This window comes from Lissotriton helveticus, chromosome 3_1, assembly GCF_964261635.1.
Source record: "Lissotriton helveticus chromosome 3_1, aLisHel1.1, whole genome shotgun sequence".
Classification (NCBI taxonomy): domain Eukaryota; kingdom Metazoa; phylum Chordata; class Amphibia; order Caudata; family Salamandridae; genus Lissotriton; species Lissotriton helveticus.
The window spans coordinates 1327718956-1327745937 of NC_136061.1; the positions used below are offsets into that span (position 1 = coordinate 1327718956).

A 26982-nucleotide genomic window follows, 5' to 3' on the forward strand; every position below is an offset into this window, starting at 1 on the left:
TGTAGGTACAGCATATCTTGAAGAGATCGCGCATGCGCTGCCTAGGCAAGACCTAAAAGGAGAGGCATGTTTGTGTTGCGCATGTGATTTAGTAAGTGAAAGACAAGGCCTGAAAGAGCATATATTTTTAATTGTTGTCCATGCTGGAAGGGCATGAAGGATGCAGTGTAATTGTTTTTTTTTGTCTAAATATCTTTATTGGTATTTTCAGATTTTATCATGACTGTTATCACAAATTTATACAGAGTATTTAAATGTTTACAACAGAATTATGGAGCATATATGAAGAGTAGTAGTACATTTGTCAACAGCGTAATATCAGAACTAGTATGCCACTATCAATTACAAATATTCAAGTCAAATGTAAGTATGCGTTGTTAGGGTTCCTGTGTGCCATTACTCACTTGCTACTACATCATGTTGCATATAATGTGTCCATATTTATCTATAACACGTTTATAGAGCGTCTAGTCAAATCCAATATAACAGTATCCAATATGTGTGTGGTGTAAGCATGTAAATATTATGAACTGTGCATAATCATCACTTTTCTGCAAGTAAATGGTCACATAATGGCAAAAATTAAAAAGGAAACTATTAGAAAACACCAATAAGACATATTTCCTGTAACGTTTAAACAAAACTAAAACTTACAATATAAAACCTCCATCTGTGGAATAGGAGCAGGGTCAGTCCATATAACTGGGTACGAGGGTGCAGTGTCAGCGCAGTGCCATCCAGTGGCTCGCCAGTTGGGAGTCAAGTCAGAGCGCGCGTCTAAACAGGAGTGCAGTACAACTGAGGGCATCTTTATATCTGAAAATATATAGGGCATAGGCAGCGGCCCACAAAAGGATGCAGTGTAATTGTTGTTATAGTATGTGCTGAGGTATAAGTAGACACAGCGTTGGGCAAAACGTTGAAAGAGCCTAAAGGCAGATTGTGAAGCTTAGAAGTTGGAAAGGCTGAAGGAGAGGAGCTTGGGAGTGCTTAGGCCTGTGGCTGGGTGGAGGAAAGATTCTCAGAGTGGCTGTAAGATTGTGGTGTCGGTCTCTTTACAAGTTGCAGGAAGTTAAATGTTACAACTTGTGCATATAAGCACAAGAGAGTGAAATTACCATCCTAAAGCCAGTGGGCTTGCTGTCTGAATGGAAGTTAGGTCTTTGTAAAAGCATGGGGAGTGAGGAAGGCTTGAGGTGAGTCTAGAGACAGGGGAGGAATAGTAGGAGGGTGAAATTAAGTTATGGTTTATGTTCATTGCGTTTGTTTTGGGCATGGTGCCCCTGTACCCACTGCACAAATGTAATGTCCAGTCTCGTAAGTGTAGTCCAGAATGACCAATAAAGAGAGAGGTGTGTTGTTGGTGTGTGTGCCCCAAAGCAGAGTGATACGCTGTGGTGTTCGTTAACAATATCCATAAAAGAGCATACTTTGTATTTTAACGTGGAGTTAGGGTCAAAATGTATATTCTGATGTAGGCAGTGTGTGGTAGTAAAGGAATCTGTTTAAAATGTAAACTCAAGAATTAGTGTAGGTTAAGTTTCCGTGAGTTCCTATTGTCCTGGTGTCACTGCACTTGCTGCTTGAAAATAAAGTAAGCTCCTGTAAGTGCCGGTTTAAAGGATAGGGAAGTTGAGGTGCTTAGAAGAGCAGTGATGTGTTGTTGGTTGTGAAGAACGAGTTTGCCTTTCCTGAACTTGTCCTGATATAATTTTCAGACACTGGGACATATTTAGTAGTGCTTGTACTGTTGCCTGCATTTATTCTAAGCAGTAACATGCAGGCGGGGAGGGGGCTTTTTTAAATATATTTCACCTCCAGCTGGGCAAAGATAAAGGCCGAAGGTAAAGGGCTATGAGGCCTCCTTTTGTTCCAATTTGATCCTGGTTCGGTGAGTTGTAGAGGCTCGCACTTCTATTCAAACGGAATGGAGGGGCAAGAAAGACTCAGAGCTTTTTATCACTTCAGAGATGCTTAAGAGAGTGATGTTTTTTACTTTGTTCAGACCCTGTATATAGGAGCAATGCATGCACTATAAGAATGTCGATGTGTTGGTCTGTCCCAGTGTTTGCTCAAATAAGAATGTAAATACCACTATTTTATTTTCTCATCACAGTGCAGGCTGTAAGAGCGCTTTACATAACATATATATTATACATTGATAATAAACCATGTAAGTATATAAATCAATGTACAATATGTTGCATAAAACAGAGAGGGTTGCAAAATGTAGGAGTCAAATGTCCTTCCTATCTCACTGCGCTGTATCAGAAGGATTACCGTTTATCTGCAAGTAACAAAAGGTTCTCTGTGTTAAAAACAGTAACTCACTTACCTTTCTACCTAAAATAAAAAATCTGTCAAGTTTCCTGATATGCTATTTAAGGGTTATGTTACAGCCTCCTAAACTGAAGCATAGGAGGGGCAAGAGCGGGCTCTGTGGGGAGTGTAATTTATATTCCTCTTTCCTATAAACACTATCACTTTGAAGTCAGAAAAAGACAAGTTAACTCAAGGCTCCCTCGGAAGACACTGCTTGACATTTGTCCTCGGTCTTTGAATGCCCAGCAAATGTTGCAAGATAAGAACAAGATTTAAAGGCCTGTTTACAGCAAGAGATTTCATGGAATAATACAGTACACAAGGTTTGGGCAACAGGAGGAATGAACTCAAGCTAGACAGCCTAAAACAAATAAAGCCAGAAAATGTGAGTTACAAACCACAAAGCCAATGGTAAGCAACAGGCAGAATGCATTACTAGGTCAGCTTTCTGATTGTCACCAAGATGTCTTTAGCAAACCAGACAGCTATGCTGTCTGGTAGGCTGCGACCTACAACTAGACTACAATTTAATAGATTATTCTGAGACCAAAACAACAAAACATCCAAGCAGTAGAGCCAGAGATACGCAGTTTTAAAGGTTTAGGTAAAAATACTACTTAAAAGCAGACAGCGTCTACTGTGGTTATTGGTCGCCCTGACTGAGACAAACTCACAAGCTCAGGACAATGGCAAAGGAGCGTGGCTTGGGTACAGGGACCAGGTTAGTCCCAATAAGAAATGTACCTTAAATCCTGGTTGCAGAGCATTGAACAGCTGCAGGTCTGAGGACCGGGCACATTCCACGTAGGGAATGCATCTCGCATTCGTGTTTCCGATGGACTGCGAGGGCTGTGATACGGGCTTTCTTTGAGCATGGGTCACACAGCTGGAGTTCTGTTGACCTATGAGGGCTGTGACGCATGCTTCCGTTGAGGTTGTTTATGAAACAGGGGGTGTACCCATATGTAGTCGCTGGGACCTGGGTTGAATAGATGCTGAAAGGAAGGGGTCCCAGTATATTGGGGGAACTACTTTCACAATTAAAACAGAATTAATCAATCAACACATAATTGAATCCACACGGTTTAATTCACAGTGGGATAGAGTATATTATACATCATATAGAAAGCAATGAACTGTATTGTGCGTCATACAGTGCCCCAAGGAAGGAAAAGGAACGTGATAGTGAGGAAATAGTGAAGTGGAGGGATTATGTGACAGTAAAATCAGTTGTTTAGGCATTTATTCATGCCACCAATGGGGTAGCAACAACTTGCATATCACATAGTAACTTATTCAAATAAGGCATACAACACCGAGTACAGTATATATACAAATGTTGGTGTGAGGTTGCCACAATACAAACAAACAGTCGACGTTTCGACCCTCTTGTTGTCGCAGGATAGTTTAACCTTGCTGTGGGGTCTTCATCAGGACCATGGTGGGGGAAGGGGCAAAGGACCTAATGAAAGTATAATAAATTTCGAATTAGAGGGTAAAAATCAACCTCTCATGTAACACAAAGGTAGAGACAGCCTAAATCTGTATAAATCATAAGGCTAAGGTGATGTTATTGGTTGAACCTAATTAGGAGTCCAAACGTACTTAATACCCAAGCAGTTAAAAGTGAATTAATTGATAAACCTGGGAAAAGGGGCCAGTGCGCGCCGCTACACATGCACTTACAGACAGCGGTACCCGAATGGGAATGGGACGGAGGGTTGGTAATAAACGCTCAGCCATGGCATGAGGACGTATGTGAGAGGTCGTCCAAAGAGAGCAAGGAGTGACTAATCGAGGCGGTAACGTCTACCCGTGGGTACAATTAGCGACGTTAGGAATGAGACTCAAGTAATAGGAATATGCCCAAAGGTGTGACGGCTAGCAAGGTGAGCCCGTCTATCACACACATAGTGTGTGCCGGTAGCCACGAGCATAAATGCTGCCGGGTTCGGGAGATAAAGCAATTGCTAAAAATTACAAAATTCAATGATCAAGGGGAGATAGACAGTTGTTAGATCCACACCGTCTGAGATAAGCTTACCGCATGTCCGTGGGCTGCTGGTGTCAACGGTGGAGTCAAGACGAAAAATCAGATGCATAAAATCAAATGCATAAAATCAAGTGGGACAATGCCGCATCTAGAAAAGGAGCGAGCAATATTGTAGAGTCAAAAGCCAATTAAACATAGTCAGGATCGGCGTTCAGAGACGAACAACCGGGCAGCTTACCGATATATGGCGGCATGTAAAATGTCGAGGATCGGTAATTCCAAGGGTCGTTATTTTCAGACTTCAAGGTAATGCGAGATAAGTCTGAGGAGTAAAAAAGGGGGAGAGTGAATTATACTGATCACGATTGAGAGCCCACGGGGAAGAGGCAATTCATGGCCCCGAGGGCAGAATCAACGTGGCCAACAGAACCAAACCAACTGGAATGGAGGCCGAGGACAACCGTCCAAACAAGTTCAATTCCAACCAGAACAGCATGGCGAGAGGGTGACTCGCAACAAGACTTACCGTTGGTAGATCCATTGGGACAATCCGAGACCCTGAATCCCATTGTGAACATCTCAAAGCAACCACTCAGCGACACCGAAATCCAAGTACTCAGCAAGGGACTATCATACGTCCCTACATATAATCCTGATCATTTCTTGGTAAGAACTGAACTATTCAAATTCTTTCGGAAAATCCGACTATGCAAAATCAACTATATGCAGAGCCTTTACCCTCATGTTTGAGAGGTACGCTCCAACAACTAGAGTAATTACAATCAGGTTAAGTCACGTTAGGTGGCTATAATAACCGCATGCAGGCCTCTCTACATAGCATGCTGTTAATATACACTCTTTATTTATATGAATAGTGTTGCCGTATTGTATTTCATCTTTTTGTAATTACAATGTATTTTGATAATTGGGTGACTATTTCGCCCGGTAGCATACAACCATTCTCCCTCCTGTCACAATAGCATGCTGTTAATGTACACTCTTTAATTCATATGAATAGTGTTGCCATATTGTATTTCAATGTATTTAGATAATTTGGTGACTATTTCGCCCGGTAGCATACAACCATTCTCCCTCCTGTCACAATAATCATGCCTGACCAGCCAGTCTCTTTACTAGCTCCATTCCTACCCGTGGCCACCACGTGACCCGTCACCATGACTCCCATAGCAAACTAGGAAGCGCGGCATTCGCATCTGAACTCGCGCACGGAGCCATTGACAGCATTTCTAGCGAGTAAGTAATTGTGATCCCGAGACCTCCGGCTCTCAATCGTGATCAGTATAATTCACTCTCCCCCTTTTTTACTCCTCAGACTTATCTCGCATTACCTTGAAGTCTGAAAATAACGACCCTTGGAATTACCGATCCCCGACATTTTACATGCCGCCATATATCGGTAAGCTGCCCGGTTGTTCGTCTCTGAACGCCGATCCTGACTATGTTTAATTGGCTTTTGACTCTACAATATTGCTCGCTCCTTTTCTAGATGCGGCATTGTCCCACTTGATTTTATGCATTTGATTTTATGCATCTGATTTTTCGTCTTGACTCCACCGTTGACACCAGCAGCCCACGGACATGCGGTAAGCTTATCTCAGACGGTGTGGATCTAACAACTGTCTATCGCCCCTTGATCATTGAATTTTGTAATTTTTAGCAATTGCTTTATCTCCCGAACCCGGCAGCATTTATGCTCGTGGCTACCGGCACACACTATGTGTGTGATAGACGGGCTCACCTTGCTAGCCGTCACACCTTTGGGCATATTCCTATTACTTGAGTCTCATTCCTAACGTCGCTAATTGTACCCACGGGTAGACGTTACCGCCTCAATTAGTCACTCCTTGCTCTCTTTGGACGACCTCTCACATACGTCCTCATGCCATGGCTGAGCGTTTATTACCAACCCTCCGTCCCATTCCCATTCGGGTACCGCTGTCTGTAAGTGCATGTGTAGCGGCGCGCACTGGCCCCTTTTCCCAGGTTTATCAATTAATTCACTTTTAACTGCTTGGGTATTAAGTACGTTTGGACTCCTAATTAGGTTCAACTAATAACATCACCTTAGCCTTATGATTTATACAGATTTAGGCTGTCTCTACCTTTGTGTTACATGAGAGGTTGATTTTTACCCTCTAATTCGAAATTTATTATACTTTCATTAGGTCCTTTGCCCCTTCCCCCACCATGGTCCTGATGAAGACCCCACAGCAAGGTTAAACTATCCTGCGACAACAAGAGGGTCGAAACGTCGACTGTTTGTTTGTATTGTGGCAACCTCACACCAACATTTGTATATATACTGTACTCGGTGTTGTATGCCTTATTTGAATAAGTTACTATGTGATATGCAAGTTGTTGCTACCCCATTGGTGGCATGAATAAATGCCTAAACAACTGATTTTACTGTCACATAATCCCTCCACTTCACTATTTCCTCACTATCACGTTCCTTTTCCTTCCTTGGGGCACTGTATGACGCACAATACAGTTCATTGCTTTCTATATGATGTATAATATACTCTATCCCACTGTGAATTAAACCGTGTGGATTCAATTATGTGTTGATTGATTAATTCTGTTTTAATTGTGAAAGTAGTTCCCCCAATATACTGGGACCCCTTCCTTTCAGCATCCGTTGAGGTTGTGTCAGTTTCTATAAAAATCTGCAAGGTCCATGTTGAGGATGCGTTGTGTCATAACAGTTCCGATGAGCTGTTGAGGCTGCGCCGGTTCTGATGAGACCGCATCTGGGCTGGCAGAGCACCTTTAGCCTCACTTCCTAAGGTCCAGGACTGGAGTGGCATCACTTGGGGGGTTTAGGACTCTCAGCAGGCTGAGTTCAGCTGCAGATGGTTGGCGCCTTTTCTGTCCCTGAGGCTCTGATTAGGATGTCAGCCAACAAGCCGTTGGAATCACTCTGGTGGTGTTGGATTCAAGATGCAGGTCCAGTCCATCTCATTCAAACAGTAGGGCAGCAGAATAGCAGGGCAGCCCTTCTTACATCAGAGCAGCATGGCAGTCCTTCTTCTGAATCTTCCACAGGTCTAGAAGTGCACTGCTGTAGAGTTTACTGGGTCCCAAAACACAGACAGTGGACTTAGATGATCTATAACATTTTATTATTTCTACTATGTTGGTCCTCCGATGAACCTTGCTGTGTGCCAAGAAAGGTTGGATATAAAAGGTTCCAACAGTCATCCAATCGCCTAAAGAAATGTAGGTGAGCCAAAATCATGCATACCAAGAGTTCGGATAAAGCAATACAAAAAATAGCATTAGTGTTTGATGTCCTGAAATTTCTCTAATCTGATCTCCTTTAGTCATTAGTACACTTTAAATTGAGAATGTCATTCACCTTGAGTTAGACAAATCCTGCTAAGTCCATTTAGTTAACATAGTTTAGTTTATCACATTTTTAGAAGAATAAGTGTTTCAATAGAAATAAGACATTAATAAAGAACAGATCAGTACCCAAAGCTTACAGGTTCAGGAAAGGACATACATTTGCCAGTTTAGTAGTCCCAGAATTAATGGACCACTAAACGCATATAGCCTATGCTCCAATTTGGAAAGGAAGCCAGGTGAGACCGCATCAGAAGGTTCTGCAAATCTCTCCGAACAGTTTGTAATTAGCATGCATGCAGAACAGCAGCTGTCTGTCGCCACCATCAGTTTCATAAGTGCGCAAGTGTCTCTATCAATCAGTGCGCAAAAGTAACGAACAAACAAACTCTCACAATCCGTAAAATCAGGCAATATTATATTCTTAGCATTTCCGGGGGTCAACTCATCTGATCAAACCACTGAGTCCATTGGTCAGTTTGTATAGAATGTGGATCAGGCAACATAAAGAAGACACAAAATGCAGAAGAAAAAGGCAGAACTATTATGCAGTCCTTAAGTCATCTTGCATATGAAGCGTTAAACAATGCCCCTTAGCTAGAGCACGTAGAAGAGTTTGAAAGGACAGCTTCCCAGGCAGATGTCCTGCAAACGGTAACATAATTGTAGCAAAATCTTTACATAATACGTGAAAACTCAGGGAAAGTAGAATTCGGTTACATACAAATTGTTACATTGGAGAATACTCTCATTTTCCGTATGCTTAGCGAGGCAGAAAACGTCATGAATACAGTTTGGCCTATTTTAGATCAGTGTATTATTACACAAGATATATAGAATTATAACCATATATTTGTACGAAAACTTGACCTTGAGATTCTAGTGTATTTTCTGATGCTTTTACGAACATTTAGTATGATAAAAAAATAATTCAAGTAGAAATGGGGTACTACTAAATTTAAGTGCACATTAAAATGTAACTTAAAATTTTAATTTCAAGCAAACGGTATTAGCACATGTATGAAGAACATTCTCTGAAAGATGTAGCACCTACTTTTCTTTTGTCCTTTTGGGTGCACACATTATCGCATCCAAAAGTTACATTTATAAAATTCACGATGAAAATCCAGATTAATCATACCTTTTCATAAATCTAATTAGTTATTTTTCTTTGCAAATGAAATTTAAAAACAATTAGAGTTAAATCCAATAATGTGAGAATTTCACCATGTGCACATTTTCTAGCATATGAAAATAAAATAATTTTAGGTTAGTAAAACAACCTTTGTTACTTATTCGAATCATATCATCTAAACAACTCTTTTTGCATGCTTTTACGATGCAGAAACTAAAATTCCTTATTTTCGCCATCTTTTCTGTAGCGTGTATTTGACGTACGTTTATTTTTTCTCTCTCAAAAAGTGTCATGTCCAGTTTTGCTCTTTAAAATATAAATGTAATTTCAGCTCTGTCAGCAGTGAAGTCTTTTGGTCTCCACTGTTTATACCTGGTGCCCACTTTGAAGTAACATAAGCTTCAAGAGCCCTCCCACTATAGGAGTGTCTGGAATTTCCTGTCTCCCTGCCTTGACCCGAGTTTGTCGAGGGACACAAAAGACTGAGTATGCAGAGGCATGTGCAAGTGTAGTAGGTGACAGCTCCTCCCCCTATTGAGTCAGGGATGGCCAGTCCTGCCAACACATATTCCCTCTTTGTTTCACTGTCTGGGAGCAATATTCATAGTTAAACATTTAAACATTTAAACAACAAGGAGGACAAAGTTCCTATGCCAGGGTGCAAAAAGTCACCCATGCATCGTGGTGCAAAAAGTCACCCATACTTAAAAAATTGGAAGAAATTTTTTAAGTATGGGTGACTTTTTGCACCACGATGCATGGGTGACTTTTTGCACCCTGGCATAGGAACTTTGTCCTCCTTGTTGTTTAAATATTGATTTTCGGAGCACGGACACTGGACCTTTATAAGCTCCTTGGCCCCCCCCTCTCTTTTTGATACAAGCAATATTCATAGGCCAGCTACACAAGTCATGTGGCCCAGGAAACAGACACCATATGTTTGGGGCAAGAACGTGCCAAGTCTGTCCATCATCGGAATCTTACTTACTAAATGTAATTTGGTAACCCAGTGTTATCCTATTGGAGAGGCAGGCCTTACAATAGTGAAAAATTAATTTAAGAGTTTTTCACTGCCAGAACATGGAAAGTCCAAATAACAAGTCCACCTTTTTAAACACACTCCATCCTGCCGTACAGGCTGTTTTGGACCTACCCTAGGGGTGACTTCTATGTATTAAAAATGAAGGGTTGGGCTTGGCAAAAGGTTTATTTTGCCAGAATGATATTGCAGTTTAAAACGGCACACACACTCTGCAATGGTAGGCCTGGGATATGCTTGAAGGTCTACTTAAGTGGGTAGCATTTCATTGACCGACCCTGGATACATGTAACTTTACTCAGGACTTACAGGTATACTAAATATGCCATTCGGGTCCAAGCCAATTCTACCATGTTTAAAGGAGAGAATACAAGCACATTAGCCCTGGTCAGCAGTAGTAAGTGAACAGACGCCAAAGGCCAAAATATGGGTTCAGAAAACATAAAGGGTGAAGGCAAAGAGTTTATGGATGTCTTTGCTGAGATGGCCAAGTCCAACACAGACGTATACAAACCATTGATTAATGGAATGCTTAATTATTCTCATCCACTGGTAATTACTCGGGGGCGCTCCCTAGCACATCATTACTGTGCACCCCATGCCACCTCATCTAGACCGGTCTACCCATAGTTGCACTTTATTCCATTTAGTTTTTATTAAATACACAACAGAAATATTTTCCCTATGGGAAAACTTCATCCCTATGGGAAAACTTCATCCCTACATCCTCTCCAAATTTCGGGTTGTCCTCTTCCTTTTTCCACACTAGAACGCAGTTTAAATTCTAACTCTTACCAGGGTTGGAATGGGTCAGAAATAAGTTTTGCAGTCCCCAGAAGCAGTTTCATTTGCAAGCCTGCCCACACTTTCAGAGCTTTAAGCTATGGAACATGGACTTCTTGCCACCGTTTTACACACCTAAAACCCGTTGTGTGGCTAAATTTACTTTTTGTGACTTGCAAAAGTAGTTTAACACGTTTACAAAAGGCATTATACACTTGTAACATAGATTTAAAAATGCAAATTGCTCTGCGAATTGTGCCTTTAAAGAATTTCTTTACTGTAGAAATGAATTTGAACGCTGGAAAATGTTTTGGGAGACCCTTCTAATTACCACTGTTTATGCTTATCCACAGGAGTCATTGATCATGATTCTCATCAGGATTCTGTAACGGTAAATACTGCTTCATTAATTCCACCCCCGCCTCCTCCCAAGAGTGCAGCCCGAATGCTGGCATTGGCACTGGCAGAGTCTGCGCAACAGGCGTCATCCCAGTTCCATTTGAGGCCAATCAGTTCACACTCTGCAAATCCAAGTACATTGGTGGCTGTTCCTAGTACTATAGTTGAGGAGAACACACAAGAAGAATATCCAGCAGAAATAAGTACTGCCACTGACTCCAACTACGTGACTCCCATATCTGAACCAATGTATGAGACTACCAATCACGGGCCCTCTTTTGCAATCACCCCAAGTGGAGCTGCTCTAGTTTCTATCTCAACCTCTCAACTAACGCTTACTAATAGCGAGACAGCAGTAGCCCCACCTCAGAGGCTTGGGGAACTCCAGCCCATTGTTGGACAGGTTCCTACAGAAATCTGCATGGAAGCAAGTTCATCAAACCAGGTAAACCAACCATATGTTTTGTGGATAGTACTACTGATGTTAGTTTAACCTATGCCACACTTACATCTTGGGAAGCACAATTTTCCATCGATCGATTGGCTAACAATGGGTAGTAATTCATAAGGTGAAGTTGAAGATTCACTGGACTGTCATAATTCCAAGGGCATTCTCTTGAACTAAAATGTAGTATGAGCTGTTACGTTTGTGTGCTGCCTCTGCTGTTGCTATTTTACTACAAGAAAAGGTTTGGATAAAAAGGGTTGCATTACTGTTTCCTTTGTATCTCGATATTGGTGCTCAGTTCCAACTGTCCATCTAAGGATGCAATGCACACAACCCATATTTTTTTTAATTATTTCCTTTGTTAAGAACATTTTCATTTGTACATCAAAACCTTGCATGAAATGAAATGAAATGAAATGAAATGAAATGAAAAGTAGATTTATACAGCGCGATTGCTGCCCGGGGGCGTCCAAGCGCTAGGAGCCAACAGAGGTTGCCAGGCAGAATTGCTAGCAGAGAATTAATGAGGGAGGTTGAATAGGAATGTCTTTAACTGTTTGCGGAATGAAGAAAGGTTGGGGTTGGCTCTAAGATGTAAGGGGAGTGTGTTCCAGGTCTTGGAGGCATTATAGGTGAACGTCCTGCCGCTAGACCTAGTCTTTTTTATTCTTGGGGCCGTAGCCATGAAGGCCTGGCTCGAGCGGAGAATACTTGGTGTATTCACATACATGATGTGGCTGATACTCTTGCATCCTTTTTTGTCCCATTTTCATCATTATGAAGGGGGAAAGGCTAGGCACAGGACTGCGTAAGCAATTTAGTTTGAAGTGAATGTCGGGTGGTACCTCATGTTTCCCTTCATTGATATCTGCATACAGGATTCAACACACCTTTGCTGTTTAATTGTGTTTGTAGATTGTTTATGAACTGGGTTGGAAGCTGTGCCACAGTTTTCACTGAATACTTCAGTTCTGTTCTAGTTGATTGAAAGTGTGTCGTTATGATGGACTAACTCTTTGTTCCTAATAATTGTTTGCTGCAGTTTAGTCACCTCTACTCTACCTTTCTCTGATTGTCCTGTTCTTTGTTGCCAGTAGTTCCACCAGTCCACATTTAGTAACATTTGTGGCAAATTGGTTACAATTGCAATACATGCTTGAACGCAAAGGTAAGCAGTATAGAAATGATTATTCTGAATGACACATGGTATGTTTCAGACAGCAACAAATTTAGTGGTCAGTGCATGCAAACATCACACACTGAGAAACAACAGTGATAAGCACTGATGTGTATGTATATACCAATTGACTTCGGTCAGGTTAGCAGTTCTGAATTCACAAATGTAGATACACTGCACAGTTGGAATTAAAGAAAGGACCTAGTCTGATTGTTATATTATCAACTTTGATCATCGTTAGGACATAGTCACAAACGCTAATGACAGTAGAAAATAGAGAAAGTAAGAGTGGAAGAGGTGGGGCAAGGCAGAAGATGGAGTTTTCTCAAAAGATCTAAGAACTCCTAGGTGACTTAAAATATTCTTTTAAAATAGAAGAGAGCATATTGTATTGCTAATAATACATAGCCACATTGCCTTTCTCGCAAACCATTTCAATCCTTTGCATCTTGCTCTTTCATGTTTATTGCAAACAAGATTAAAAGCAGAATCTGTACTGCAAAGTAAACACATCCAAAATCCATTAGTATTTGTTTAATTACAACCCATTTAATGTAGGTAACTTACATTCTGTATCACAGATTGTGTAGAAACAAGCAAGATTATATATTTCTTGCAAATACACCTAATAAACATGTTACTGTAAATTTCTTCTTCTGCTGAGTACTTTCTCTTTTGAAAAGGGGTATCATAAGATAGAAAACTAAGTTTCCCTTTTCCTTGTTTAAACTGCAGCTGTAATTATGCTCTTTTCACCATGGCTCTTGGCTCAGGTAGCTGACATTGTGACATCTGAACACTACTGTAATAATATCACGGTTGAGTAGCTCCATAACTTCTTCATTACAAATGTCTAGAGATCAAAACTGAATTCTAAAAAGTGAATTAGAGACTTGGTTTTATGCATAGATGACAGGCGCTCATGGATTATCCTGCCAGGCATATGGGATTGCCTGAACAGTTTATTGAATTGAGGATGGGTCCGGCTCTAACTGTCAAATTCAAGAGTGGCAGGTTCCTGGACCTTGAACTCCCAGGGTTCTGCCCCATGCCTCTGCTATTTGATGGAAGATCAAAACGAAATTGATTTGTGGAACCTGACTGGTATGTTGTAAATTTCAGCTGGAGTACAATGATGTTACAATTGTCTAGCCTCATTGCCAGTGATCTTGTTAATTTTATGTGTGTAATAAAAGCAGTGCAGGTTTTACAGCGTGACATTTTTCTGGATTCATATTTTGTGCATTATTCCACCATCTAGTGGTTGGGTCCGGAAAACTTTCCTTGCAGTCTTTTTTTAGGTCGAGCGTCAGCGAAAGACCTATTGTGGCCCGTATTTGGGAATGCAGACACGAGCGCAGATTTGACCTCGTGGGTGCGCACGGCGCCGTGCCCCTCTCGTGCCTCATATTCCCGTGCGCACACAGCCAGACCCACACCCCTGCACACACACCACACAGGCACACGTACACACAGGCAGGCACACACACAGGTACAACACACGCAGGCACATACAAGCGCACCCCCGCCCCCTGCTTACATACACACACAAACGCGCACACACACACTCCCAACCCCGCTCACCGGGCACACGCAGGGCTTCCATCACTGGGGGGCGGGCACCGTCAATGTGCCCCGACGCCCCCCCTCACCGGCTCCTCTCATCCTGTCCCTCCGTGTCCATACTCCGCAGCCTGCTCCGTTGTTTCTCTGCCCCTTCAGGACAGTTTATGCGTGTCACGCGAGGCCTCGTTTTCACCACGCATTTGTTTTGTTTTGTTGATGGCTTGTTGTCTTTGCTTGAAATAACCCTCTCTTAGCACACTGAAGTGGCCCCGTGGATGTGATGGGACTTTATAAAGCGCATCATAAAACTGATGTATAAAGTTCAATGACGCACACTGTCCTGGTGCCGAATGCTGAACCTTGAATCTAGTCTCCTGCGATCGAAGAAAATTATTCATATTGATATTTAGGTTTACAAAGGATTAGGGCACCAACATGTATGCGCAATTGAGGACACAGAGAGTGACTCGGAAACGAAACGCAGAACCCGTCTGTATAATATTTATCTGTTTACCAGCGTAAGAGAGTCAGGGCATCTCTTATGCCGAGATTTGTGCCCTTGTCACTAAGTCGTGAGAAACCCTTATTTTCGGCAACTGACAGGGCTATCCTGTTACCCAATTTAACACCCACGAGAAACGGTGCACAGGAAAACTGGTGCCGGATACATTACAAAGGGTGAGGACGGCGATAAGAAATAGGACGATGCCGGGGCTTCCAGGCGTATTCCATTTACAATTTGCTAAGTAAGGTTCTTGTTTTCACGGCTGCTCACCAGGGAGTGCTTTCCAGTGTCCTTTATATAGTTAACAGCGTGCCTGCTATTTATTTTACTAGAACGGACTCATCACCATTCTGTAAATGTCACGAGCTCAGTTTCATTTTCAGGGGTGTGTATGTGTGTGACAGTGTGTGACTGTGTGTGTGTGTGTGTGTGTGTGTGACTGTGTGTGACAGTGACAGTGAGTGACAGTGAGTGACAGTGTGTGACAGAACGATTCTGAGGAGGGATAAGCGAGGCTTTCCCAATGCCCAGCTGAAGCATCTGTTTGTTTCTCTGCAGGCCTCTAATGGAACAAGCAGATCGCAGGTCACTGTCAAACCTCCCTAACATGGTTTTGAAAAATACTAGCTTATAATCATGGTTAAACAGGAACAAGAGATAAAGGTCCTCATTCCAAAAACTAATAACAGTGGAGGTAAATCAATGAGTGAATAAAGTCTCAAGATGGACTACCGCCAGAGACTAACACTGCCATTGGTAATAACCACCAGTGGAAAAAAATACTTTCCGCAGGATGCCTAATTTCCCGGTTTCAGCGGCTAAATGTGATATTTTAATTTACTACTGGGGATTAATTGTTGCCTCATGGGCAAAAATATGTCACTGTTAACATAAAGTTTCAAATTAAGAGGTTAGAGAAAGAAACTTTGGGCCTGATTTAAAGTTCAGAAGAAGGTATACTCCATTACAAAGGTAACGGGTCAGATTACAAGTACATTATATTCTATGGCAGGGGTTTCCAAACTATGGCCTGCTACAGGATTTTATCCGGTCCATGAGGCAGCCTGGCTGCAATATGCTGCTACTCCCCGCCGGCAGCTTTACCTGCAAGTTTCCAGTCTCCCGAGGGAACACTTCACACCATCACTCTACTGCTGCTCTTTTAAAAGCGTTATAAAATGTAAGACCACCTCCAGCTTAAAGGGTGATGTTAAATGTTATAATGCTTTCAAAACAGCAGCAGCCAGTGGTGTGTTGGCTTACAGGGTTGTCAATTAGCAGTAGCACACAAAAGTGCTACCAATGACGGACGGCCCTGGTAAAATTGTCTTGGCATGCCCCCATGCTCCCCTCCCTTTCATCCTAAAAGTCCGTCCCTTGTTCCTCGCCTTACAGCCTCTAGCCATCGGACCATGCCCTGTGGTGCAGAAAGCCAGGCCGGCAGCTGGTCTGAGTCTAGTCCTCCAGCACCCGAGTGACAGCTAAACACGATAAGTGCTGCAATACCTGGGTGCATTACCAAGGGCCAAAACTGTGAATTTTTTTATACTCCGCATGGAGGTACATGATGCCGCTAATCCAGGGCCGGCCTTCGCTCAGGTGGCGCCGAGATTGGCACCCTAGGCCCAGGTAGCCCACAGGGTTTTTAGGTAGAGCTATTTATAGCTCTGAACTATTGTAGTTGAAACAACACTCTTGAACAAGTGGATTTCTCCCAATGCATGTTGTCTACTGGAGCGATGAGCTCCGCCAGGCGCGCGCTTGGCCTCACTCACACCCCATATGCTCGTTCCCTCCCACTCGCTTGCTCCCCTGCTCCCCCGCCCCCCCACCTGACTTGAAAGGAAGCCTCCCACACCAACATTTGTCTCTCACACCACCAGACATCAAAGGCTGCTGCTCCCCCGCCCACCCACCCCCCACAGCAATACCCATATGCTCTCGCCTCCTGTCTCTCCCCCCTCTCTCTCACGCTCTCTTCTTCCCTCCTCTCATTTACTCTCCCTCACACACTCGCTTATGTTTACTCTCCCTCCTTCCCCCCTCCCATATCCTCTCCCTCCAAGCCCGTGGCCTCTCATTAATGCCCACTTACCTTCCCTTGGCCTGCTGCTTCTTAATCGAGTGCGCTTAATTTACCTCTGATTTTTCTCTCACTCGCCCTTTCTCTCTCTCTCCCTCTTCACAGCCCTCTCTCTCATTAATCTTCCGCTGTCTCTCAGTCTTGTTAATAAGACATGCTGCTGTTTCCTTTCTTTCTTTCTACCCTCCTTTTCTCTTCTCTCATTTTCTTCTCCCCTTCTATGTTTTCTCTCCCTCGCTAGTCGCTACGCCCTTCACCACCTTTCTTTTTTTCCTTCATCTCATCTTTCATTCTCTGTCTCGTTATCTTTCCCTCGTCTCTCTTTCCTTCCCCTTCCCTTTGTGTAATTTCCTCTGGTTTCTTTCGGACTTGTTTGTGTTTGTTTTTTAGACATGGAAAAATGTAGTGATTTGCCCAGAATCACAGGGTGCTGCTCAGTTTCAAAATCCGCGGCTCTGGCGTAAGACATCCTACGCTTTTATGCAAGAAAGCAGAATCTACTACAGATTAGACAGGGACTCTTTCCACTTGGCTATGATTGCCAGAGCGTTTAAAATTCACAAATAAGGGTATACTTGGCATCCGATTTTAACAGCCCTTCGATGGTGCTTCAAACTGGAAGGTATTTCACCTCTTCCTGCCTCCCTTGAGTTGTTATCAAGAAGTAGACTGCTTTGGATTTACGAAAGTGAAAGCTGGTGTCCCCGTTCTGCTTGTACTCGGACAGGATGTTGAGACGCCTTCCGGGCTGCCTGGCTTCTTGTTATTCACTCCCTCTCTCTCTCTCTCACACACTTTCTCTCTCTCTCACACACACACACACACACTCTCTCTTTCTAGCACACACACACTCTCTCTCTCACACACACACACACACTCTCTCTCTCTAACACACACACTCTCTCTCTCACACACACTCTCACACACTCTCTCTCACAGACACTCTCTCTCTCTCTCACACACACACACTCTCACAAACACACTCTCTCTCTCTCACACACTCTCTCTCTCTCACACACACTCTCTCTCTCACACACACTCTCTCTCACACACACTCTCTCTCTCACACACACTCTCTCTCACACTCACACTCTCACACACACACACACTCGCTTTCTCACACACACATGCACACTCTCTCTCTCTCACACACACACACACACTCTCTCTCTCACACACACTCTCTCTCTCACACACAGTACAGCCTTCTACCGCCACCACTATACCACTCTTTCCATCAACACTCTACCACTCTATGCTCCACCACTCTATGCGCCATCACTCTATACACCACCACACTATCCACCACCACCCTATCCACCACTCTAGCGCCCACACTCTAGCGCCCACACTCTAGCGCCACCACTCTACCCGCCCACCGCTCTACCCTCCAACTCCACCCTCAAAATCCACCATCCAAATCCACCATCCAAGCACTACTACACCCTCCAAATACACCCTCCAAATACACCCTCTGACTACACCCTCTAACTCCACCCTCTAACTCCACCCTCTAACTCCACCCTCCAACTCCACCCTCCAACTCCACCCTCCAACTCCACCCTCCAACTCCACCCTCCAACTCCACCCTCCAACTCCACCCTCCAACTACAAATGTACCCTCCAAAAACACCATCCAACTCCACCCTCCAACTCAAACATCCAAATACACCCTACAAATCCACCCGCAAACTACAACTACGGACTCCAACTCCACACTCAAAATCCAACTCCACCCTACAACTCCACCCTACAACTCCACCCTCCAAATCCACCCTCCAACTCCCCCCTCCAACTCCCCCCTCCAACTCCCCCCTCCAACTCCCCCTCCAACTCCACCCTCCAACTCCACCCTCCAACTCCACCCTCCAACTCCACCCTCCAACTCCACCCTCCAACTCCAAATCCTACATCCAAATCCACCCTCCAACACAACCCCTCAACGCCACAGCGCCAATCAATGCCACAGCGCCACTCAATGCCACAGCGCCACTCAATGCCACAGCGCCACTCAATGCCACAGCGCCACTCAATGCCACAGCACCACTCAGCACACAGCATCCCGCAACGCCACAGCATCACTCAACGCCACAGCATCACTCAACGCCACAGCATCACTCAACGCCACAGCATCACTCAACGCCACAGCATCACTCAACGCCACAGCATCACTCAACGCCACAGCATCACTCAACGCCACAGCATCATTTAACGGCACAGCATCACTCAACGCCACAGCATCACTCTACGCCACAGCATCACTCAACGCACACACCACAGCATCACTCAACGCCACACCATCACTCAATGCCACAGCATTACTCAGCACCACTCAATGCCACAGCACCACTCAATGCCACAGCACCACTCAATGCCACAGCACCACTCAATGCCAAAGCACCACTCAATGCCACAGCACCACTCAATGCCACAGCACCACTCAACGCCACAGCACCACTCAACGCCACAGCACCACTCAACGCCACAGCACCACTCAACGCCACAGCACCACTCAACGCCACAGCACCACTCAACGCCACAGCACCACTCAACGCCACAGCACCACTCAACGCCACAGCACCACTCAACGCCACAGAATCACTCAGCGCCACAGAATCACTCAGCACCACTGAATGCCACAGCACCCCACAATGCCACAGCATCACTTGGCGCACAGCATCCCTCAACGCCACAGCATCCCTCAATGCCACAGCATCACTCAACGCCACAGCATCACTCAACGCCACAGCATCACTCAACACCACAGCATCACTCAACGTCACAGCATCACTCAACGTCACAGCATCACTCAATGCCACAGCATCACTCAACACCACTCAACGCAACAGCACCACTGAATGCCCCAGCATCACTCAGCACCAATGAATGCCCCAGCATCACTCAGCACCAATGAATGCCCCAGCATCACTCAGCACCACTGAATGCCCCAGCATCACTCAGCACCACTGAATGCCCCAGCATCACTCAGCACCACTGAATGCCCCAGCATCACTCAGCACCACTGAATGCCACAGCATCACTCAGCACCACTGAAGGCCACAGCATCACTCAGCACCACTGAAGGCCACAGCATCACTCAGCACCACTGAAGGCCACAGCATCACTCAGCACCACTGAAGGCCACAGCATCACTCAGCACCACTGAAGGCCACAGCATCACTCTGTGCAACAATTCAACAACAACTGGTTCTAATATGTTCTCTCAATGTTTCATGATTTATTACAAATGTCACAAAAAGATGTTAATATTTCACTTCAGTGTATTTTATTGTGATGAAAATCCAAGAACAGAACATAATCTTCCCAAAAGTTATTTACAAAAGTTTAAGCTATTGCCATTATAAATTACAATAACTTTTATTTAAGTATTAATTATTAAAAAAATAAAACCCATTGTTATTTGTAATATTAATACATCTAAGTCATGTAAATACAACACATATTGCATTACAAATGCTATAGGTGTCACGTTTGCGAAAGTTAAAACTATTGGCATTGTAAATGACATCTATTAATTTCGCTATTTTCAAAACTGTTGGACCCGGCCTCGTGGCGTGGTCGTACCCCTCCCGCATGGCGGGCCCTGGACGACACCGGCCCTCCATCGACCCGCTGTCGCCCCCCTTGACACTACTGTGAGAAGTTGGCCTAATATATAATGTTCACTATTCTAGTGAGCACTCTGTATCAGTCCAAACAACCCTTATTGATGATTGGTTGTAAGTCAACCTTATAGACCAGCTATCCTAGTAGCATGGATACGAGCAGTCTAAGGCTAAGACTCTAGAGGGCGTGTTAAGCCAGCTGTTTTACCATCACATTACCCCTTGAACACCAAGTGAAAGGACACCACACAAGTTGTTATGAAAATAAACAGATATTTATTTATAACAAGTCTACCCTGAACTCTTTATGAGTCAGGGAGCTAAGCACACAACAAAACTCTTACGAAAATACTTTAAGTCGCACAATTTACACAAATGCCCGAGGGGCACGAAAAACCATATATTACAAAAGTGGAATGCGAATTACTAGCAGGTAAGTAACTATTCTCGTAGACTTTAGAAACGCTAGGCCTACAATACTAAACCCTTAGATTAGTAGCAGGAGGCCTGTGGACGTCGTGTGCAGAGTGGGAACTCTCACGCGTAAGGCGGGAAAAAGTCTATGGAGGCTAGCAAAGACAAAGTTACTGTTCTCGGGCGAACCCGACTAGGTGGGTCGAAAACAAGGGTGGATCCGAACACTTAGAGTGTGGGACTATGCTGAAGCACCGGAGTACTTGGTTTACCTAGCCCAGGGGCTGCGGCTGCATAGGGTTCAAGTTGCGTTGGAAACCCTCGTTGAAGATCCAGGAGCCTGAAGAAAGAAGTTGCTGGCAGGCGGCCAGTGAAGGAGTTCGTGGTGATCCAAGCCTGGATCAGGGAAGAAGAAACCTGTAAGCAGAGGGGACCAAGTTCTGAATCACTAGCCAGTGATTTGAGTGGGCACCAGGATGGCACCGGACGAAGTCACCTCAGCCAGGTGAGTGGGCGCTGCTGGGCTCTGCAGTCTCTCGGACCAGGAGGCGTTGTCGGCGACCAGGATGGAGGTGCGAGCTGTCCCACGAAGGTTCTTGCTGTCGACGTCGCTGGACCCAGGATTGGGCAACAAGTCTTGGCAAATGCAAGGCCCACGCGGTGGACCTAAAATGGCGTCTTGAGTGGACCAGGAGGGTCCAGGGTGCTCCTCTTTTGGAGGGGAGCAAGGGCTAGTCTGGAGCAACCAGACCAGCAGTGGTTGTCGTCGTGGAGCGTCGTGAGAGGGCCACTAGCCAACGGGCAAGCGACCTGGACAACGCGGTTAGCAGCAAAGTGCAGAAGGGCCCCACGCAGATCTCGTGGATGCAGGGGGGCTGAACTTCGGTGCTGGAGCTGCTCAGGGTCGGGGTTTCTCTTACCCCAAAGCACTCAGTCGAGGGTCACTCAGCGGTTGTGCTGGACAAGCGTCGTGCAGTTCTGAAGATGGCCGGTCCCTCGAGGTCGCGTCGCACCCACGGATCACAGCTGGGCTGATGATGTAGGTTGAGGTCAGAGGTGCCAGGGAAGCCGGTTCTCGTCGTGCTGGAGCAGTCTTGATCCGGAGGAGAGACTGGCAACAAACCGCGATGCTTGGTTGGTGCCTGCTGCTGCAGGGTGACTACTCCTTAGTCACAAGGGAGAATCTTGGGAAGAAGTCTTGAGTTCCTTTCGTGGAAAGTAGTTTCAGGATTCAAAGATGATCTGATTTGGAAGGGGGCCAGTTCCTACCTTTATCCTGCAAAAAGGGGCTGGCACGCGATTAAGTCCTGCCCTATGGGTGGGACTAGGAGGGGGGTGGTTACACCCCTCTCCTTTGGCGGGCTTTCCCCAGATCAGGGGCTGGAGTGCCCCTGGAACTGGTTCCAGCCGGCCTATGCACAGTGAGCACCGGGGTGCCACTTGCAGTCACCTTCCTCTAAAGCCCTGCCTACCTAGGATACACAAAATCCTGTCTGGGACGGTGCTGGCACCGCCCCTGGCAGGAAACCCTTTGTCCTTGCCTCCTGGGCTGGGAGGACTCCCAGCAGCAGGAGGGCAGACTTGTGTCTCGGTGGCAGCATCCATTTTGTGGAGCTAAGGCTCTGTCTGACTTTAACTGGGGTTACAGGTTACATACATGTCGTGTCCCTCTAGAAGGGTGGAATGCTAACCCCGTCGCCAGAATTGGCGAGGGGTTAGTATTCCAATTCGTATGACACCTTACTCGACATGTTTTCATAAAGCGATACCAGAGTTGGCACATAACCGCGAGGATTATAATGCACTTGAGAGTATATGGTATGCGATATCATGGAAACGGCTAAGGGACGGATCCCGAAAGCCGCAGACAGGCTCAGCTCATGCCAGAGCACTATCTCACACGATTCCAAGCACTCTGCCTTCAGGATTGTCAAGGCCTGCCATAGGAGTGACTGATAGGAGATCTGTGTGTCCATTTAGGTTTAGATATAGGAATACTATATCTACAGCAGAGGGTGAGTACACCACTCTGCCCCAGCTGTCAAGCAGCCAGTTGTGTCTGATTTAGTTAGTCAGCCCAGGTGTGGCATAATACATGCTGCAGCCCCTGGGAGACTTCTGGGTGCACCTCAGCCCTGGGTACAGGGACTTGGAGAGGGCCCAGTGCCAATTCAGTACCTGGGTACAATTTGGAGTGGAGAGAACAGCTAGGCTGTGGGTCTGATTAGCAGGCCCACAGCCAGGGAAAGTCTTAAACCAGTGAAGCAAAAATCTGGGTGATCATAGGATTGCAGACCCTACTATCCTACAACTACCCTCCACGAACTCTCGACGAGAACAGCCCCCCCTGGCAACCAGCGGCTCTCCCCCCTGGACCCCGGCGAATCAGGCTCGCCCCAACTCTGCAGGTCCGGCTACCACTCCGGGCCGCCATTTCAGGCCCGACTCCATCTTGGGCCCATCAAGTCCCGAGCACGTGGCCTCGGCCCGACCCCGGCCGCGGCCCCAGCGAAGCCCCGACATCGAGGCACCAAGATCCGCCCAGGTGGTAGAGTGGCCACTTGACGGATCCGAGAGGAGGGGAGTTTCGATGGCCCTCCAGCCGTCCCCGGACGCCTGGTATCGATCGCCCTCCGGCCTCCCTGGGCGCTGACTCCACCCCCCTGCTGGGTGTCTGGACACCTTCATCCCGGCCCCTCTGACCCCCAGGCGCGAGGGTCCGGACATCAAAGGACTCCAGTCCTATATCTGGGCCAGCCGTGGATTAGGACTCCAGTTGTATCTTGGAGTCGAAGCCCTGCTGACCTCGTCGCGGCTGATCCTGATAAGAACTCTTGTGCCTGGAACCTGGACCCTCGGAGCCCTGCTGACGCTGTCGCGGCCCGACCAAGCTGAACTATCCTCGGAGCCTTGCTGACGCCGTCGCGGCCCGACCAAGCTGAACCATCCTCGGAGCCCTGCTGACGCTGTCGCGGCCCGACCAAGCTGAACTATCCTCGGAGCCCTGCTGACGCTGTCGCGGCCCGACCAAGCTGAACCATTCCTCGGAGCCCTGCTGACGCTGTCGCGGCCCGACCAAGCTGAACCATCCTCGGAGCCCTGCTGACGCTGTCGCGGCCCGACCAAGCTGAACCATCCTCGGAGCCCTGCTGACGCTGTCGCGGCCCCACCAAGCTGAACCATTCCTCGGATTGAGAGCTGGGCGCAGGGTATCCTAGTACCAGTTAGTACCAAGACTGTCCCGCTACCCCCTTCCCCCTGATACCGAGACTTTAAGGATCTCTCGATCCCTTTGTACATATTGCTGCGAGAACCTGCCTTTATTACTGATAACGACTCTTAAGAATCTACTCTCGCGTGGTGTCCCTTTGTAGTGGTGTGATTGCTCGGCTGTTACGATTGTAGGAGAGGAGCCTGGCCCAGGAGGCCCCTCGACGGCGCTCGGCCAATTCCATAAGGAAAGGTGGGTCTCGGGGTGGTCAGTCAGACATCTTCTGTCTCCCCTGGGATCGCCCTTCTAACATTGGTGGCAGGCGACGGGATCCGAGCCGACGCAAATCGTACAGCGAGTGACTCGCCCACTACTAACATAGACACACAGCAACCATGAGTGCTAAGGAAGCCGGAACGACCACAGAGTTCCAGAAGGAACTATTGGAGGAGTACACCCATAAAGAACTCAAACAATTTTGCAAAGACTTAGGTATCGCTACCACAGGACTAAGCACCAAAGAGGATTTTAAAGAAGCGCTGCAAACTTGGGTGGACGCCAGAGCGACACCACCCCAAACCGAAGGTGACACGGTCCCAGACGTACACCAGGAAACCTTAGCAGCCCCCGCAGAAGAAAGAACCGCCAACAGAGACACGGGCCTCTCCCACGAAGACGCCCGAGAGCGAGAGAGAAGCCGGCTCCACGAGTTGGAGCTCGCCCGACTCTGGCTGAACGGAGAACTCCAGCTAGCTGAAAAGAAGTGGCCTTTGAGCAACTACGGCTGCAAGGAGACCTGGAGGAGAGACGGAGGCAGAGAGAATTGGAAGAAAAGAAAATCACGTTCGAGCACGAGCGTGGCCTCAAAGAACTGGAGATCAAGGCCAAGAGCGAAGAGGCTGGCGCCACTGTGAACCGAAGCCCCCCGCCTCCTGCCGACCCGAAGGTCCACATTCCCAAGGACGTCGTCAAGGAATACTATAAAAATGACGACATCCAGCAGTGTTTTAAGGCCTACGAAGTCGCCATGACGGCGCACCGCATACCCCGGTGCCGGCTTATGGGGGAAATTCGTCAGCGAAGGAAGAGACACCCTGCTGGAGCTGGCCGACGACGTGATGTCCTCCTATGATCACATGAAGGACGCCCTGCTCACCCATTATGGCCTCACCCCTGAGATATACCGGCAGAGATTCAGAGACTGCAAAAAGATCCCTGGTACTACATGGGTGGAGTACGTGAACTTTTATAGCAGGGCACTGGAAGGGTGGATCAAGGGCAGCAAAGTGACCACCTACGAGCAACTGTTCGACCTCATCGTATGGGAGCACCTCTCCAACAACTGCTTTGTCGAGCTCAGACAGCATCTCCTCGACAGCAAACTGACCGAGCCACGGAAACTCGCCGTCGAGGCCGATCGATGGGTGAGCACCCGGGTACCCCGGACCCCGATAGGAGAGTGAGGGCGGAACACCCAGGGGCACCCCCGCCAACGAGGCGGCGGAGGAGGTCAGAACAGGAACCGAGACTTTCCGTCTGTGCCGCCCCGGGGGTCGCCCCAGCACAACACTTCGCCATCCCTGACCAGAAGAGGGCCCCCTCCAGCACGGCCGGGCCCCGCCCGAACCTTACCTGCCACAGATGCCAGCGGCCAGGTCACTTTGCCAGTGACCCCCACTGCCCCATGAACCAACGTCCCGGCACCACCGGGCCTCCAACCCGCCAAATCGCTGCCGCAGCCCTGGTAGAAGGAGAAGAAGAAGAAGCGGTCTACAACGAGGACCAGACCGAGTGGGAGCCAGCCGCCATGGCCGTAGTCTGTCTGGGCGAAAGAGACATGATCCCCCGGGCTCCCCTGCCGAGCAACACCCAAAAATACCGCCAGTGGGTCACCATTAATGGGCGCCGGGCCGAAGCACTCCGTGACAGTGGAGCCAGTGTGACGGCCGTCCGCTGCCACTTGGTGACTCCCGAACAGATCCTACCAAATGTGCTGTAGCCCGTGCTGGCCGCCGACAATTCCGAGACCCTGTGCCAGATGGCCCGAATCCCCTTCGAGTGGGGAGGGGTGTCGGGCATGCTGAAGGTGACCGTCCGGGACGACGCCCCCGTGGACTGCCTCCTCGGAAACCACCTCGAGAGTTCCCCCTGGGCCCAAGTCGAGAGGAGAGAACATCTGGGGATGCTGGGTCTACCCGAGTGGGTCTGCGCGACCACCTGATCCATGGCAGCCCGGGCCCCACGCCGACCGAAGCGCCCCGGCCGAAGAACCGGAGTGGCCCGTGCCGCCACCGGCCGCCGTCGAGGAAGAAACCGACCCTGAGTCCGGGCCACCGGAGCCCAACCGCGAAGACATCGCTGAGCTCGGCGACATCCAGGAACTAGGCCAATGGCGCCAGGAAGGTGGTCCCACTCGAGAACAATTCCAGCAGGAACAGAAGACCTGTCCCTCCCTCGAGGGAGCCCGGCAGCAAGCCGCAGCTCAAGCCGCCGGGGACACATTGGGGTCCCACTGGGTCTACTGGGACCACGACCTCCTATACAGCGAACAGAAAATTGCCAAACTGGGGGCCGGCCGAGTGTTGGTGGTCCCCCTACGATTCAGAGACTTCCTCTTGAACCTGGCACACAACGTGCCCCTCGCAGGACACCTGGGGCAGGACAAAACCTACAGCCGCCTGGTGACCCATTTTTACTGGCCGAAAATGCGCAACGATGTGAACAACCACTGCCGGACCTGTCCGACCTGTCAAGCCAGCGGAAAGAGCGGGGGGAAAGTCAAGGCCCCGCTCCAACCCTTTCCCGTGGTGACCACCCCTTCGAGCGAGTGGGGATTGATATCGTGGGGCTCCTGGACCCTCGCACCTCTTAGGGGCACCGCTTCATCCTCGTCCTGGTGGACCATGCCACCCGCT

General features: G+C 47.2%; 1 protein-coding gene across 3 annotated transcripts in view; it reads left to right on the forward strand.

The window, feature by feature from the left end:
* The window catches only part of ARHGAP32 (Rho GTPase activating protein 32), a 1522959-nt gene that overhangs the window by 1440774 nt on the left and 55203 nt on the right, over window positions 1-26982 (forward strand). For all 3 annotated transcript variants that reach the window (XM_078681981.1, XM_078681982.1, XM_078681983.1), the window contains one exon: window positions 10992-11482. In XM_078681981.1, the coding sequence (XP_078538107.1) occupies window positions 10992-11482 (491 nt within the window). The remainder of the gene's footprint in view (window positions 1-10991; window positions 11483-26982) is intronic.